The following is a 16,707-nucleotide window of genomic DNA, read 5'->3' on the forward strand; positions in this document are numbered from 1 at the left end:
GTAGTTTATTTCTACATTGTTAGGAAGTATTCTTTCTAGTTGAAATAGTCTTTCTGGTTCACATTTCAAAATATATTTAATTTACATGGATTTATAGACAAGGCACCAATTTGTGTTGTTGTTTGAGAAAGGTAGTATTTTTGCTTGTTACGAAAAGAAGTATGAAATGCTGAGAGAGTATTGAAAAAGGATGAAGAAAAAAATAAAAAATATGAAGCACATATTTCAGCACAGGTGAAAGTTATGTCATTCTAAATGTATTATGGAAAAGGTGAACATGAATATTTTCCAAAAGTAAAGTTATATGTTTTAATGAACTACGGTAACTTTCATTTAAAAAGCACCTATATACTGGGGCATCTGGGTGGCTCAGTCGGTTAAGGGTCTGATTTCAGCTCAGGTCATGATCTCATGGTTTGTGAGTTCAAGCCCTGAGTCGGGCTCTGTGCTGACAGCTCAGAGTCTGGACCCTGCTTTGGATTCTTTGTCTCCCTCTCTGCCCCTCCCCTGCTTGCAGTCTGCCTCTCTCTTTCTCTCAAAAATAAATAAACATTAAAAAAAAATTTAAAAAAGCACCTATATGCCAATATTTTTTGAAAATGAGCACTTCCTAATTTATGTTTCATAAATATAAAGACATATTGTTAACTGCTTGAAAATAGAATCAGTTCTGGTGGTGTATCCTTTCTATCATGTCTTCACAGTGCCTAACATCCACTAAATGTTTGGATAAATAACTGAATTTTCATATTGTAGTCCTGCAGTAGAAGAGTGCTTGGTGGATACTGGCAGTATAGAGTTTAAAATCTGGGTAGCTTACTTGGCCTCCGGAAACATCAGTTTCTTTTCCTGTAAATAGGCATAATAAAACTTATTTCAAATGTATATGGAGTGCCCAACGCAGTGCATGGCATATGGTAGATGTTTAGTAACTATTTCTGTGTCCTTTGCATGGAACCCTGCTGCTAATAATCACATTCCATATCTGTGTGACTTTAGTAAAAAGGCAAAACTGCAAGTGAAAAGGGAATCACAGAATCCTAAACATTCTATTCTATTCTGCATTTAGAAGGTAGAGCTATAGGTGCCTGGCTGGCTCACCTGGTGGAGCATGTGACTGCTGGTTGGTTCAAGCCCCACGTTGGTTGTGGCAATTGCTTAAAAAAAAAAAAAAAAAAAGTATATATATATATATATATATATATATATATATATATATATATATTTAAAGAATGTAGATCTAATTGCATGGTGGTTTTTGTGAAGGTAGTGGTGGTGCTGGTGATGGTAGTAGTGGTGTGTATTTGAGGAAGGTAGATTGGGGTGGTTAGGGTCATAGTATTTGTTATTTCCTTTTAGAACAGAAGGAAGGATAAAGTCAGTTCCAGCTTGGCTAAGTCTTTTACTTATTTTCCACAATGGGAATGGCACAGTAACCAGTCATTCTGTAGTTAAATGACCTCACATAGCACCAGATTTGTAATGTGGTTTTTGGGGAGCATGACTTGGAGTAGGGGATTGGCGTGAGTGGGATGGCCTGGGTCACTACAAAACATTTGTTCATTCAATGAACTCTACTAGGCACAGAAGGTTTAGTTCTAGATAAAATATGATCTTTTGAATTATTCGGTCTCTATTTTGGTACAAAGAAGCTTTTTGCTACCTTTTCACTAAAAAATATTTCTGCTTCAGAAGACTAATAATGGTACTATGCGATACTTTTTGTTTTACTAATATAATAATACTAATATTTGTAGAGAACTCTAAGCAACTTTCTTCTTTTATTACATTCAGAAAATGTAGACATACGTGTAAGTTGTCATTATTATTGGTTACTTAAAAGTTCACCTAAAGTGCCAAGATAAGATTTCTTTCTGGAAACTATTTTTGTAATTACTAAAAGTAAATGAACTAAAATGCTATATGCCTGAAAAGTTCTAAAAATTTCTGGCAAATTCTGTTTTTCTTAAAATTAATGCAGACTCTTTTAAGGAGGCAGGTTTTGTCTCACCAAATAGTCTCCTTGATGTTTTTCTTTTCTGATCTTTTTATAGAAACAGATATGATTTGCTGGACACTCTGTCCTCTTGGCAATGAATGGTAGTTCAGTAGCAAGACAAGCATCAGAGAAAGAATGTAAAAATAATACTTTTCAACACTGCCTCATTTATCAGTGGCTAAGGAAAAAAAAAAACCTGGAACCACAAAAATAAAACAAAATAAAGTCTCTTCCTTAGACCCTACTTTGTTTTTTAAGCTACCACCATATCTGTTTTCATTTTATCTTATGATTTGATGAAAATAATAATCATGTTTGCTCAATGTTTCAACTTCTTCAATTCTCATTCTTTCCTCTATCATTTATATTCTGGCTTCTACTTTTGCTACTGTCCTGAAGCTGCTCTTGGTATTGAAATTCCCTTCACTAGAAATGCTCTTTCTTCCCTTCCATTTCAGCCCCATTTGGCCTTCATAGCCCATCTCAAATGTCATTTTTTCCCCATGAATTCAATTGAATGAACATTTAAATATTTGTCATGTTCAGCCAAGTCATATCATATCATATCATATGTACATTTAACTTATTTGAATTCAACTGAAGTTGAAAACAACACAAAACTGGGAGAAAAATAGCAAATAATTCTTCTTTCTTCAGTAAAAAAAAAAAAAAAAATTTAAAACAACATGGTTGCCAAAAGCAAGCCAACTGCTTTTTCTGGTTTTCCATAGAATACATAGTAATCTATTCCAGTGCTGGAGGATTATATACAGCGATTACAATATGAATACAGTAATGGATAGTTTACTTTATGGACTACTTAAAGGATTTTTTGAGAGGTTATTTTGACCAGCTTTTGCCTTGATTCTGCTGTTAGAACCTAATCCCTGTGCACGATGTGACTTCACTGTTAACAGCTTCGTTGAACTTAGTTATACCACTTAGTACCCTTCTAGATGACACATTTGGACCTCTTGGATGTTTTAGGTATAGAACTATCTGAGGCAGAGATGACTAGCTTAGTTCCTTTCCTGCCTTTATCTTTGCATTTTTCAGGAGATAAATTTGTATGGATGTAGTTATAGTCAAAACAGATGAAAGCATAGGGAGAAAATACTATATTCCTTTTGTATTTCATGTTCATCTATATAGCTTGAGATCCTTGACTTTCTGAAAACTAATGGCATATATCCACGAGTATACTGCTGAACTTAGTTTCTATATAAGCCATAGTAGTTCTACACCAATACAAAGGAGTTTATAGAAATGCTTTTTAAAAAATACGCAGAGCTTGGTTGTAATTATATTTGAGATGCTTTAATGGCATCAATCTTTTTTATAGACATTATTTCCTAATTTTCTCCCATTTTAAATTTCTAATATGTTACATTTTATTTTTAAACTTCTTTCTCAATGAATAGTTTATAGTTGTGTAACAATAAGACACAAAGGTACAATAACAACAAATACACAAATGTATTTGTGTAACAGTAACAATTCAAAAATAGAATTGGTATATTATTATTATTATTTGTTAATGTTTATTTATTTATTTTGAGAGAGAGTGTAGGGGAGGGGCAGAGAGAGAGGGGGAGAGAGAGAGAGAGAGAGAGAGAAAGAGAAAGAATCCCAAGCAGGCTCTGTGTTGTCAGTGCAGAGCCTGATGTGGGACTTGAACTCAGGAACCATGAGATCATGACCTGAGCCAAAATCAAGAGTCGTATGCTTAACTGACTGAGCCACCCAGGCGCCTGTAGAATTTACATATTATTAAAGGACGTTTTTCTGTGTGGTAATTTGAACACTAAGTACTGTATGTTGTAGTGAGGGGATTGCAAATGACTTTAGTTAACAAAGCCTTAAAGTAATTCCACTGTGCGGGGCGCCTGGGTGGCGCAGTCGGTTAAGCGTCCGACTTCAGCCAGGTCACGATCTCGCGGTCCGTGAGTTCGAGCCCCACGTCAGGCTCTGGGCTGATGGCTCGGAGCCTGGAGCCTGTTTCCGATTCTGTGTCTCCCTCTCTCTCTGACCCTCCCCCGTTCATGCTCTGTCTCTCTCTGTCCCAAAAATAAATAAAAAACGTTGAAAAAAAAATTAAAAAAAAAAAAATAAAGTAATTCCACTGTAGTGAACAGATTGTGATGAAGTTTCCGGAGCCAGTGTGACAGAAATTGTTTTAGAGACTTGGCTTCGCCAAGTAAGGATGTAACTTTTTTAGGACCATTTGCTTTCCAGTGATGAACCAGAAGCTTAAGCCTAGCTAGATATAGAAATTCTTCTTTAATGTTTTAAAGCATGTCTTACATATTTGAAAGGAACTGATCATCACTAAAGAACTAAAAAACAATGGTATTATTCCTAGTGTATTCAGGATGAAACTTCTTTCATACTTTGGAAAAGCCTGCTTTTTTTGAGAAGGAAAATTTTGGGGAAAAAAATGCTAATTTAACTACTAGGCACCATACTTTAAAAGACGAGGAATGCTCAGACAGGCTGATTTGTGGGAATAATCCAACATTAGAATGCTTAAAAGAGCAAACCATAATTTTTAGAAAAAGTTATATTCTGCTCATTACAAAGCATGCATTCAGAAAGAGATTGTAGTCTCCTGATTCTAGTAGAGACTTGAGAATTGGGATTCATGCTTGTTTTTTTCCACTGGCTGTTTCTCTGGTATATTTAGAATCAAATTATTTTACATTAAATTTGGGGAAAATTCTTTTTATTTTTATGATACATTATGAGGTAGTGGTTTATTTCCACTTAGTGGTTATGAAATCATAGCAGGTTAGACCTGGAAGAACATCTAGTCCAACCCCCAGTTCACCCCCTCACCCCACCCCATCCCATTTTAGATTATGACAATGAAACTGAAAGAAGTTGCATCACCTCAGTTCATTTTAGTTTGGAGGCAGTCCCCCCCCCCCCATATATATTTATATATGAATATATAATTATTTCTTACCATGCAGGGTCCTGTTCCTTATTGGCCTTAATACTGTTTATTGTAAATTTTGAAAGAAATTAGAGAAAGACATATCTATGGGGGAAAATGAATTGTACTTACCATGAAATTATGTGCTACCAGGAAGTTATTACTGTGCAGCTGTTGTGGTGATGACAAGCTAATATCACCCTAGAGTGATCAGAACAGCATAGTATAAAAATTGCTCTGCTTGCTACTCAAAAAAATGAAAAGCAACTGAATTACCAAAAAAATATTATTAGAAGGAGCAACTTGAAAGCAGTGCCAGGCATATTCTTTAAGTATTCTCTATGCCATTATAAAATTCTGTGAGTACACACCCACCCACCACATAATTAAAAAATAGATCTACATCCATATACAAATGCATATGTATATATACACAAATGGAAAACATATGCACATATGTGCACATACACATTTAAGTTATTAGGACATTTACCAACATAGAAACAGTATTTCAGAAAAAAAAATGATTTTCTGGGAAGTCTCCTACAGATATTTTCTCTAGAAATTATAACCAGAATTGTAGTGGTTTAATGCTCTGAGAATAGTGAAATATTCTGGTTTTTAATTCTCTTGAGCAGTGTGACACATTCTATAGGATTTGATAAATTTAATATGTGAAAGGACTCAGTTTATGAAAACAAACACCACTGTCATTGTATTCTTTTTTTCTTTGTGGTTTTGTTTTTTTGGTTTGTTTGTTTTTGTTTTTTTTTTTTTTTTTTGCATTTAGATGATTCAGAGACTTAAAAGTAGAAGGCACAATCTCATTGAAAAGTTACTAGAATGTAAGCTACCTGAGTGCAGGACTTACATCTGTTTTGTTTACTGCTGTACTTTTTAATTTTGGACATATAATTAGTATTCAGTATTTGTTATGTGAATGAATGATGATTGCAACAGGATACGACAATAACCTCTGAAATTTTGTTAAAATGAGTTCTTAAGTGGCTAGAAGCCACATTTCCAGCCTAGGGATAAAAAGCATCCACAGACTCTAGAATGAATTAAGTGAAAGAAAACAATATTAAGGTGTGGAAAGGTAGAGATGTATTGCTTATGTAACTTCATAGTATATGTAATTAACAAAATTTCAATTGTTTATGCTTAGTGAGAGCATTCTTAAATTTATAGAATATGGACACCTGACTTCTCTTAGTTTTCCTAGTGTTCATATTACTATACCGTATGACTGTTCACATGCCCTTTTATTCATTCATCCAACAAAATACTGAGTAGCTCTTTGTTGCCATGCTGTGTGCTGTAGACATGGCAGTGAACATAGGCCCTTATGGTCTAATGGGGGAGACAGATGTTAAACAGCTAATTATTCAGAGTTTATCAAGCTTACTGGGTTTATTAGCAAATATGGTGAAGATGAGGCTAGCCTGGCAACTAAGTCATTTAAGCAAGACAGAAAAATTAAGAGAGTTCTTAAAATTGTGTTAAAGGCTTTTCAGAATCATTTAACCTATCATACTAAATTGCTAATACTTAATGAATACCTCTTCTATGGTACTTAGCAGAAAATTGTATATTGGTTTATATGAAAGGGTATTCTCATTTTTAGTATTTTTTAAAGTTTCTATTTTAATTCCAGTTAACATCCAGTGTTATATTAGTTTCAGGTATATGATACAGTGAGTTAACAATTCCATGCATCATGACAAGTGCACTCCTATGTTTTTTAGTATTTTTATTATTGCTTATTTCAGGACCCTATATACTAATGATTACTAATGGACTATGTCTGTTGCTGTTATTTTTTCTTAGAAAATAATATATTTTCTTTAGTGATGTTATTCTAAATGGTTGCTGCATTGTAAAAGTGTGTGTGTGTGTGTGTGTGTGTCTCTTTTAACATAATGACCAGAAGTTCCTTAAAGTAAAAATTGTTTTCAGAGTTAATTTCTTTTCTTTTTGAATGGATTCCAGAAATCTAGAGCATAGTAACTTTTTATTTGGAATGAAATCCTGATTTTGGAGTTAGCACAAAAGGTAGTCTATACTTTTCCTTTATTTTAGGAGAAAGCATAATGATAATATTTGTAATGTATAGATGATCTAACAGTTAAGTTTTAGTAAAGTGTAAACTATTTTCATAATAGACTTGAAATTTGCTAAGTAAGAAAAGTTAAAGAATATATTTCAAATTAATACTTAAGTTACAGCCATGTATAATTACCTTGGTCAGCATCGCTTTTCAAATGTTTGTATATTTTTCTGAATGGGAATAAGCTGAATTTTTGAAAATCGTTCCATGTGTGCTTATATTTTTGGCAAATGATTGAAATATGATACAGGGCTCTCAGGTATATCTTAGAAGAGAAACAGGGGCTCCATTTTGTTACATTCTAGGGGAGTAAAAACATTACTTATGCTATTGAATGTAGATTTGCATGGGTTTTTCCCCCTGAGTGTAGTGGATGTTACCTTAGGTTATATAATTCACTGTGGCTCTTCTCACTACATTTTTACCCTCCATGCCTCATTTATTTATTATTTATACGACAACAACAACAAAAGTTGGAAAGGCCCCAGTTTCGTGTTGTACACTTGAAAGTCAGCAAAATATACTAGATTACTTAATGTGGGTGTTTTTCAAGACATTTGCCTCCCCCAAATCTTATTTATTCTCATGACTTGTCCATCACTTTGATGAGAAAGATAGCAGAATTTCTCTTGGGTTTGTTTTGTATTTTTAGCTGCCTTTACTGATAATTTCTACTTGGATATTTTGTAGTCACCAATGTTGAACTGATTTGAACCACCATCTTTTTTTCTTATTGAGAGAGAGCATGAGTGGGGGAGGAGCAGAGGGAGGGAGAATTTTAAGCAGGTTTCATGCCCTGTGTGGAGCCCGATCATGAGGTCTCATGCCAGTGAGATCAACAGGGAGATGCTTAATGGAATGAGCCACCCAGGTGCCCCCCACCAGTGATTCATTTTAAATGTACAGTTCAACTGATTTTTGTATTTATTTGCAGTTATTCTAAATTCACACTCGTAGCCGCCCTCAGTCATTAATCTACTTTCTGTAGATTTTTACCAGTTTCTGTAGTTTTACCTTTTTTGGACATTTCATGTAAGTAGAATTGTACAACATGTAGTCGTTTGCCTGGTTTCTTTCACTTAGCATACTGTTTTTGAAGTTCATTTATGTTGCAGCATGTATCAATATTTTATTCTTTTTTGTTGCTGAATAGCATTCAGTATAATTTATTAATATTAAATTGTGAGTTAATTTTTATATCATATGAATGTACCTCATTTTCTAACTCATTCACCAGTTTATGGACATGTAGGTTATTTCCACTATTTGGCTACTATGAATAATGATGCTAGGAATATCTTGTGTCTTTGTGTGGTCATATGTTTTCATTTCTCTTGACTGGATACCTATTATTATTACCTATTAGTATTACTAATACTAAGTCAAAGTACATTATTTGTAAACTGAAGAAAAAATGCTAAACTCATTTCCAAAGGGGTGGCACCACTATACCCTCTCCTTAGCAATGTGTGAAAGGATCCGGTTTCTCCACGTCCTCAGTAAAACTTTTTATTATCTATCCTTTTGATTATAGCAAATCTAGTAACTATGAAGTAGTATTTCATTGTGGTTGTAATTTGCATTTTTCTTAAAGATTAATGACGTTGACCATCTTTTCACGTACGTATTAGCCATTTGTGTATCTTCTTTGATGAAATGTCCATTAATTCAGATGTGATATATCACTGGAGCTTCATGTAGTTTGATTTCCTTAATCTGATAATTTAGAGTCATATCATAACTGTTTTGGTGGAAATAGCACGTTCAATTACCATTTCGCATCCAAACTTTTCGAGACTTTTTTGCCTCCAGTCACTTAAAAAAAACCCCAACACTTTCCTTGTAGGACTTGCTAAGACATTTTCTCTGTTGGTGACTTAATTTTAATTTTAATTTTAATTTTAATTTTAATTATGTCCATGATTTGTCCTGTAAATTCTTCTAGCTTTAGATCTGAGAAACTTGGCATCTATCTCACACCAAGTATTTTTGGGGAAAGATTGATTGAACATTACAAGGTTAAGTTGTGCATCATTTATGAATTTTGTTTTATCATTCTCATGGTAAACAGAATTATCACAGAGTAACGTTTATTGTTCTCTAAATCGCATAATTAAAAAGAATCCTCTTTGACCCTGTGTTATTTTGACCATATTTCAGTTATTAGGATTTGTAGTAAAATTTATTTTTAACTATCTAGGATTTACTTATTAATATCAAACTTTTAAATTGAGCAACCATGATTATATTGTCTAAAAATAAGATATTAAAAGGTAGTGTTGTATGGTAGAACCCATATGAGATAGGAATTAGGAGATTTGACTCTTACTATGTGACTTTAGGAAAATTTATATTTTAGCTTTTTTATTCATAAAATAAGGAAGTTAGGGGAAAAGAACATAGGCTTTAGAATCTGACAGGATTGGCTTCTGATACTCAATCTGTCATTAATACTGTGTGACCTTGCTAAGTCACATATCTAAACCCCTGTTTCTTATCTGTAAAGTAGGAATAATAGTATTTATCTCCTAGAACTATTGTGAATACTAATGAAATAGTGCATTAAAAAAAAGCCCTTATGGGCACCTGGATGGCTAAGTGGCCAACTTGGACTCAGGTCATGATCTTGCTGTTTGAAGTTGAAGCCACACGTCCAGCTCTGTGCTGACAGCTCAGAGCCTGGAACATGCTTTAGATTCTGGGTCTCCGTCTCTCTCTCTGCCCTTCCCCTACTCCCTCTCTGTCTCTCTCTCTTGCTCTTTCAAATATAAATAAACATTAAAAAACTAAAAACAAAACCCTTAGGCCAGTGCCTGGCACCAAGTAAATAATGTTAACTGTTAATATTACCAGTTGATCTTTCATGTGCCTACCAACTTGCAGAGAAGATTTTAGATTATATGATTTCATAGCTTTAGTAACTTGGGCTTTATTGCTGGCATTTAGTGAATGATTAAGTATGTTTCCTACTGTAATGACTTAAGAGAGCCTGTCTCTTCTGAATATTATTTTTTTTCTGGAAAGTGTTCTAGCTCTTGAAAATACCCATTCTGTATCATCTTTTCTGGGCATTACACTGATTTATAAAATGAAAGTGGGAGTAATAAAGTAAATCTGCGTTACTATGTTAGTGGAACTATAATAGGTTCCTTCTTTAATTCTTACAGTTTTTCTTTTTCTTTCTTTTTTTTTTTCCCTCCTAACCTAACAGTGTGACGTTAATACTGGACTTTTTGTATCAGATGGCAGGAGAATTTAGTACTTGGCAGGTTATGAAGAAGACACTTTGAAACAGGAATGTCAAAATGCCACTTAAAATGTGTCACTTGGGCAATCCTCTTCTTAACCTGTGTAACCCCCTGTTCTTAGATTCATTATTCAGAGATTGGATTACTGTGAGATAGTGTAAGATTTCGCTTGACAGTTTCATGTTTATTTAGAAAGGCTCTGAAACATATGGAGGTTAAGGGTTAAAATAATGTTAACAAAGTTTTCTAGGTATTTCACTTCTTCTTTTCCTGTGTATTATTCTAGCCAGGTAAATGAGTAAATCAGAATATCTAAAACCCATTTTTAAAAATTATGGTAAAATATGCACGACATAAACTTTACCATTTTAACTTTTAAGTATATGGTTATTGATATTAAGTACATTCATATTGTAGTGCATCCATCTCCAGACTTTTTCAATCTTTTCCAACTAAAACTTCTGTACCTATTAAATACTAACATCCTGTCTCCTTCCTGCCTCACCCTAGCTTCTGGCAGCCACCATTCTACTTTCTGTCTCTATGAATTTGACTACTCTAGGAATCTCAGGTAATTAGAATCATATAGTGTTTGTCCTTTTGTAACTGGCTTCTTTCTTCTTCTTCTTCTTCTTCTTCTTCTTCATCTTCATCTTCTTCTTTTCTAGTTTATTTTTATTTATTTTGAAAGACAGAGAGCAAGCAAGGGAGGGGCAAAGAGAGAGGGAGACAGAATCCCAAGCAGGCTCCATGCTATCAGCACAGAGCCTGATGTGGGGCTCGAACTCCCAAACTGTGAGATCATGATCTGAGCTGAAAGTCAAGAGTTGGATGTTTGAGCCACATAAGCGCCCCTATAACTGGCTTATTTTACTTAGCATAATGTTTTTAAGATTCATTCATGTTTTAACATGTGTCAACGTTTTTAACTTTTTAAGGCTGAATAATATTCCATTGTGTATATATGCTACATTCGGTTTATTTATTCATCCATCAATGGACACGTGGGTTGCTCCTACCTTTTGGCTATTGTCAATAATGATGCTATGAACATTGGTGTACAAATATTTGTTCGAGTTCCTGCTTTCACTGCTTTTGTGTATATAGTCAATAATGGAATTTTGTTGGCTTATATGATAATTCTATATTTAATATTTTGAGGGATTAACATCCTGTTTTCCATAGTGGGTGTGCCATTTTACCTTCCTACCAGCAATGCACAAGAGTTCCAATTTATTTACATCTTTGACAAAACTTGTTATTTTCTGTGGTTTTATTTGTTTGTTTTGGATAATAGCCATCCTTAATAGTCATGGGTGTTACATGGTATATCATTGTGGTTTTCATTTGCATTTCCTTAATGACTAGAAATGTTAAGCATCTTTTTATATGCTAAATGGCAGTTTGAGTCCTTTGCCAGTGTTTGGGGAAGAACTTTTGAGGTTGTGTTGTCAAAGAAGTTATTAATACCTGACAGTAAACTAACTAGGGTGATGCTACATGGGATTAAACTTTGTTGAAAAGAAAAACCACAAGTCACATGCAGATGTCTTCAGTGGTTGTTTCTCACTGCCTCAGTTGCACTTTATCACTTTTAAGTCATAGTTTTTACTTTTTTTTTTTTCAAATAAAAGAGAAATGTACTGTGTATCCAACTTAGTAACTTAGAAGAAAAATAAAGGAAACTAAGGGAGGTAACAACAGAACTAAACTATAAACTAGAATATGGTGGGATTAATAACTGCAAGAGCTCGTTTTTATTAAAAAGCTAGGAATTAAGTTGTTGAGAACTATACAAAGAAAAAATAACTAGAGTTAGAATCTGAAAACATGGACTATATAAAAAAATAGGGATTTTTAAAAATTAGAATCTGTGTTCAAATGTATGATAAATCTCAATGTAATGATTTATATAGCTCAGTGGTCTTTAATTTTGTATGCTTGTAATTAAATACAGTCCTTTTATTTTAGTTAGTCAGTAGTTATTTCTTTTCAGAAAAATCCCGGATGTTTCATTCAACTTAGTTTTTACTATACAGAATTCCCTCTATGTGTGTGTTTGTGGGGGCGGGAGGTATAAGTAACTATCATATCCACACACTTGGTAAGTAAGTTTTTTATTTCATTTTAAAGACTTTTATGTAGACATTTATGTGGCAAAATTTTGTGGGGAATAATTTAATTAGTGTTCTTGCCTAATTAGGGCTTTCAGTAAAACACTGAGTACCAAAATTGTCAAAGCTGTATAATAAAAATAGGAAAATATGAGGATGGACTGCACTTATATATGTGCTGAATTCTACCATTGATAGTGAATAGATATATACTCTTTAAGGCTAAATTTGAATTTATTATTATTTTTAATTTTTAAAAAATTTTTTTAAATTTTTATCTATGTAAATATAATTTATAGTCAGATTGGCTTACGTACAACACCCAGTGCTCATCCCAACAAGTGCCCTCCTCAATGCCCATCACCCATTTTATTTTTTTGAGAGAGAGAGAGAGAGAGAGAGAGAGAGCGCGCATGCAGCATGTGCAAGCGGGGGAGGGACAGAGAGAGAGAGAGACCGAGAAAATCCCAGGCAGGCTCCAGCTGCTCAGCACAGGAGAACTCTGAGATCATGACCTGAGCCAAAATCAAGAGTTGGACGCTCAGCTGACCAAGCCACCCGGGAGTCCCAATGCTAAATTTGAATTTAATGATGGATTTGGTTTTCTTCTTTTAAATCATGTCAATTACCATATGTTAATTATATAATGTGGGTTTCAGTAATATAATGAATTGTACCCATGAAATAGCAGAGTTAATAGATAATATTTTTAAAGTAAGGAATTTAGTCTACAGATAAATAGTAATATGAAAATAATATTAAAAGATATTGCTCTAATTCATTTTTCTAACAGGGTCAGCATATTTCATTAGCACCTATTCAAAAGCTTGAAGAAGCTCTATATGAATACCAACCACTGCAGATAGAGACATGTGGACCACAAGTTCCTGAGCTTGAGATGCTGGGAAGACTTGGGTAAGTGTCTAAGAACTTCTCATTGAGGAGCTGATTTTAGGGCTTCACTGTTGGTACTATTTTTAAATTACACTTTAAAAAATTTTTTAGATTTTGAATTTATAGAACTGTACTCTTCTGCAAAAAATGAATGGTTCTTAATACTAAGGGTACACATTATTTTTTCTGTGGTTTTATTAGGTCTTTTGAGTTAAGATTGGATTATATTAGTTCTCTTTTTAGTGATGTCGTTGGCAGTCATACTGAAGTAGCTGTTCATTTTCAGCTCACTGTGTATTTTTTTTTTTTTTTTTTTTTAGAAGTAGGGGCTTAATTTAGTCGTTAGTAAGCCAGTAAAAATATGAGAGTTGTGACCTTGCCATGAAAAAGAGTAGATTTACTCATTGTCTGTTGTTTACAGCATAAGTATATTTATGAGAAATGAGCCACAAAATATATTTAGTCAAAAGGTATAATGTAGGGATGGCCCAGTGGCTCAAAAGCCATACTATATGCATCTGTTTTGGAAATGAACCTGGGATTGTGACTCTTTTGAGTGATGGAGATGATCATAGTCTGTGTCAGTGAACCAGGTGGGTATCTACAATATACTTGAAAAGTGTAAGTACAGACTTTGTTGGATGGAACAAATCCATGTCTTGGGCTGGTTTCTCAACCTAAACTTTTGAATGAAAAGAAGACTCAGAAACCATTGCTTCTTAACAAAATAAAATAGTGTAAAGAATATAATGTGAGGGGAGCCTGGGTGGTCAGTCGATTAAATGTCCAACTTTGGCTCAGGTCATGATCTTAGAGTTCATGGGTTTGAGCTCCATATTGGGCTTTGCACTGACAGCTGAGCCTGGAGCCTGCTTTGGATTCTGTGTCTGTCTCTCTCTATCTTCCCCTCTCCAACTTGTGCTCTCTCTCTCTCTCTCTCTCTCTCTTGAAAATAAATAAACATTAAAAAAAAAATGTAATGTGAAAAGAAAGTAATAGGTTCAGCGACACCAGGTGATTAAAAAGTAATTAAAAAAGAAGACCCCTCCAGTCGCCTGGGTGGGTCAGTCGGTTCAGCCTCCGACTCTGGATTTCGGCTCAGGTCATGATCCCAGGGTTGTGGGATTGAGCCCCGCGTCTTAATCTGTGCTGAGTGTGGAGCCTGCTTAAGATTCCCCCCCTCCGGGGTGCCTGGGTGGCTTGGTCGGTTAAGCGTCTGACTTCGGCTCAGGTCATGATCTCGTGGTCTGTGAGTTCGAGCCCCGCGTCGGGCTCTGTGCTGACAGCTCAGAGCCTGGAGCCTGTTTCAGATTCTGTGTCTCCCTCTCTCTCTGCTCCTCCCCTGTTCATGCTCTGTCTCTCTCTGTCTCAAAAATGAATAAACGTTAAAAAAAAAAAAAAGATTCCCCCCCTCCCTCCTCCTCCTTCATTCTCTCTCTCTCTTTCTCTCTCTCTCTCTGTGCCTGTCTCTACCCCTCTCCCTTGCTTGTGCTCTCCCTCTCTCTCTAAAAAAAAAAAAAAGACCCAAAAAGCAAAAACAAGATAGATGAAACAGATAATAAAACCTACATACAAAAAAACCCACAAAAAACAGAAAAAACAACAAAAAAATCCCTACATGTATCTTCAAAACCAAAATCTTGAATATGACGCATAGTATTTTACATATGAAACTGGAGGCTCTAAGATCAAATTACTATTAAAATGGTAGATAATTTACTAATCTGCTATTTGGTAGATCTTAATATTTTCTTCAGTTCTGTATTCTCTTAAGGTCCTACATCTTCCAAACATGAAGCCAAAGGGATGTGAAACAAAACCTAAACCCCTTTTGAGTTTGAGATAGATTTGTCAAATAATTGGCCAAAATTGAAGCTTGAGACAGACAATAATAGGTTTCATGATGTAAAAAGTTAGTGATAAAGATGTTGGTTTCTTATCTTTTATTGGGTTTAGCAAGTGCCAGAATTCTAGATCTCAAAATAAATTTTTAAAAAATCTTTATTTTTAATGTTAGTGACAACAGAGTATGTAAAGTAATATTCCTTTGTTACAGGGCTTTGCATTTTCCAATAGTTTTGTCATCAAAATTACATTTGAAAGATTATGGAAGTAGGCATGCATAATGAGAATGCACAAGTGAAATGGATGAAAACAGTACAAAGGATAGGAAGAGAGAAGAACTATCTGGAGATAGATTGTGATAAGCTAAAGATGTTTAATATAAACCCTACAGCAATACTAAAAATGTTAGAAAAAAAAGAGGGATAGTCAGTAAATCACTAGCAGAGAAAATAATGAGATCATAAAAATACTTCATTAATGAAGAGGAGCACAGGAAAAGAGGGTGACAAAAAATAAAGATATGATACAATTAGGAAACAGCATAGTAGTGGATTTAGTCTTAACTATGTCTGTAATTGCATTACATGTAAATGATCTAGGGGGCACCTAGGTGGCTCAGTCAGTTAAGCATCTGACTTCGGGTCAGGTCATGATCTTATGGTTCATGGGTTTGAGCCCCACTTCAGGCTCTGTGCAGACAGCTCAGAGCCTGGAGCCTGCTTCGGATTCTGTGTCTCCCTCTCTCTCTGCCCCCTCCCCTGTTCATGGTCTGTTGTGTGCGCGCGCGTGCTCTCTCTCTCTCTCTCTCTCTCTCTCTCTCTCTCTCAAGAATAAATACACATTAAAAAACATCTTTTTAAATGACCTAAAACAGTACTATCCAATACAACTTTCTGAAGTGATAGGAATATTATATGTCTCTGTTGTCCAAAATAGCAGTCCTCAGTTCCATATTTCTACTGAGCACTTGAATGTGTCTACCGCAGTTGAAGAATTGAATTTTAAATTTTAATTCAGTTTGTTTATTTATTTATTTATTTATTTATTTTTAATGTTTATTTCTTTTTGAGAGAGAGACAGAGAGACAGAGCACCAGCAGGGGAGGGGCAGAGAGAGAGAGAGAGGAAGACACAGAATCCAAAGCAGGCTCCAGGCTCGAGCCAGCTGTGTCAGCACAGAGCCCGATGCGGGACTCAGACCCATGAGCTGTGAGATCATGACCTGAGCCAAAGTTGGACGCTTAACCGAGCCACCCAGACACCCCTAATTCAGTTTAGTTTAAATAATGATGTATAGCTAGTGGCTCCCATATTGGATAGCACAGGTCTAAATATTCCACATAATAAGCAGAGATTGTCAGATTGCATTAAACCCAAGATTTACTATATGTTTCCTACAAGGAACTGACCGTTATATGTAAAAATACAGTTTCTCTGAGCTTTCCAAGTTTCTCTGTACTTTCTGGATTTATAATTTGTTGTTTTTCTTTTGTAAATATCTCAACCATTTATTCTTCACAGATTTCTTTTTTTCATTAAAGGATTTCTTTCTCATCTTGCTAT

The 16,707-nt window shown here is 34.7% G+C and overlaps 1 protein-coding gene across 1 annotated transcript in view; it reads left to right on the plus strand.

Annotated features, from left to right (window-relative positions):
- MNAT1 (MNAT1 component of CDK activating kinase) overlaps positions 1-16,707 on the plus strand; it is a 219,174-nt gene that overhangs the window by 125,744 nt on the left and 76,723 nt on the right. The window contains exon 7 of the mRNA XM_042943427.1: positions 13,200-13,321. Coding sequence (XP_042799361.1) covers positions 13,200-13,321 — 122 coding nt within the window. The remainder of the gene's footprint in view (positions 1-13,199; positions 13,322-16,707) is intronic.

The sequence above is a fragment of the Panthera leo genome, chromosome B3, assembly GCF_018350215.1.
Source record: "Panthera leo isolate Ple1 chromosome B3, P.leo_Ple1_pat1.1, whole genome shotgun sequence".
Taxonomy (NCBI): domain Eukaryota; kingdom Metazoa; phylum Chordata; class Mammalia; order Carnivora; family Felidae; genus Panthera; species Panthera leo.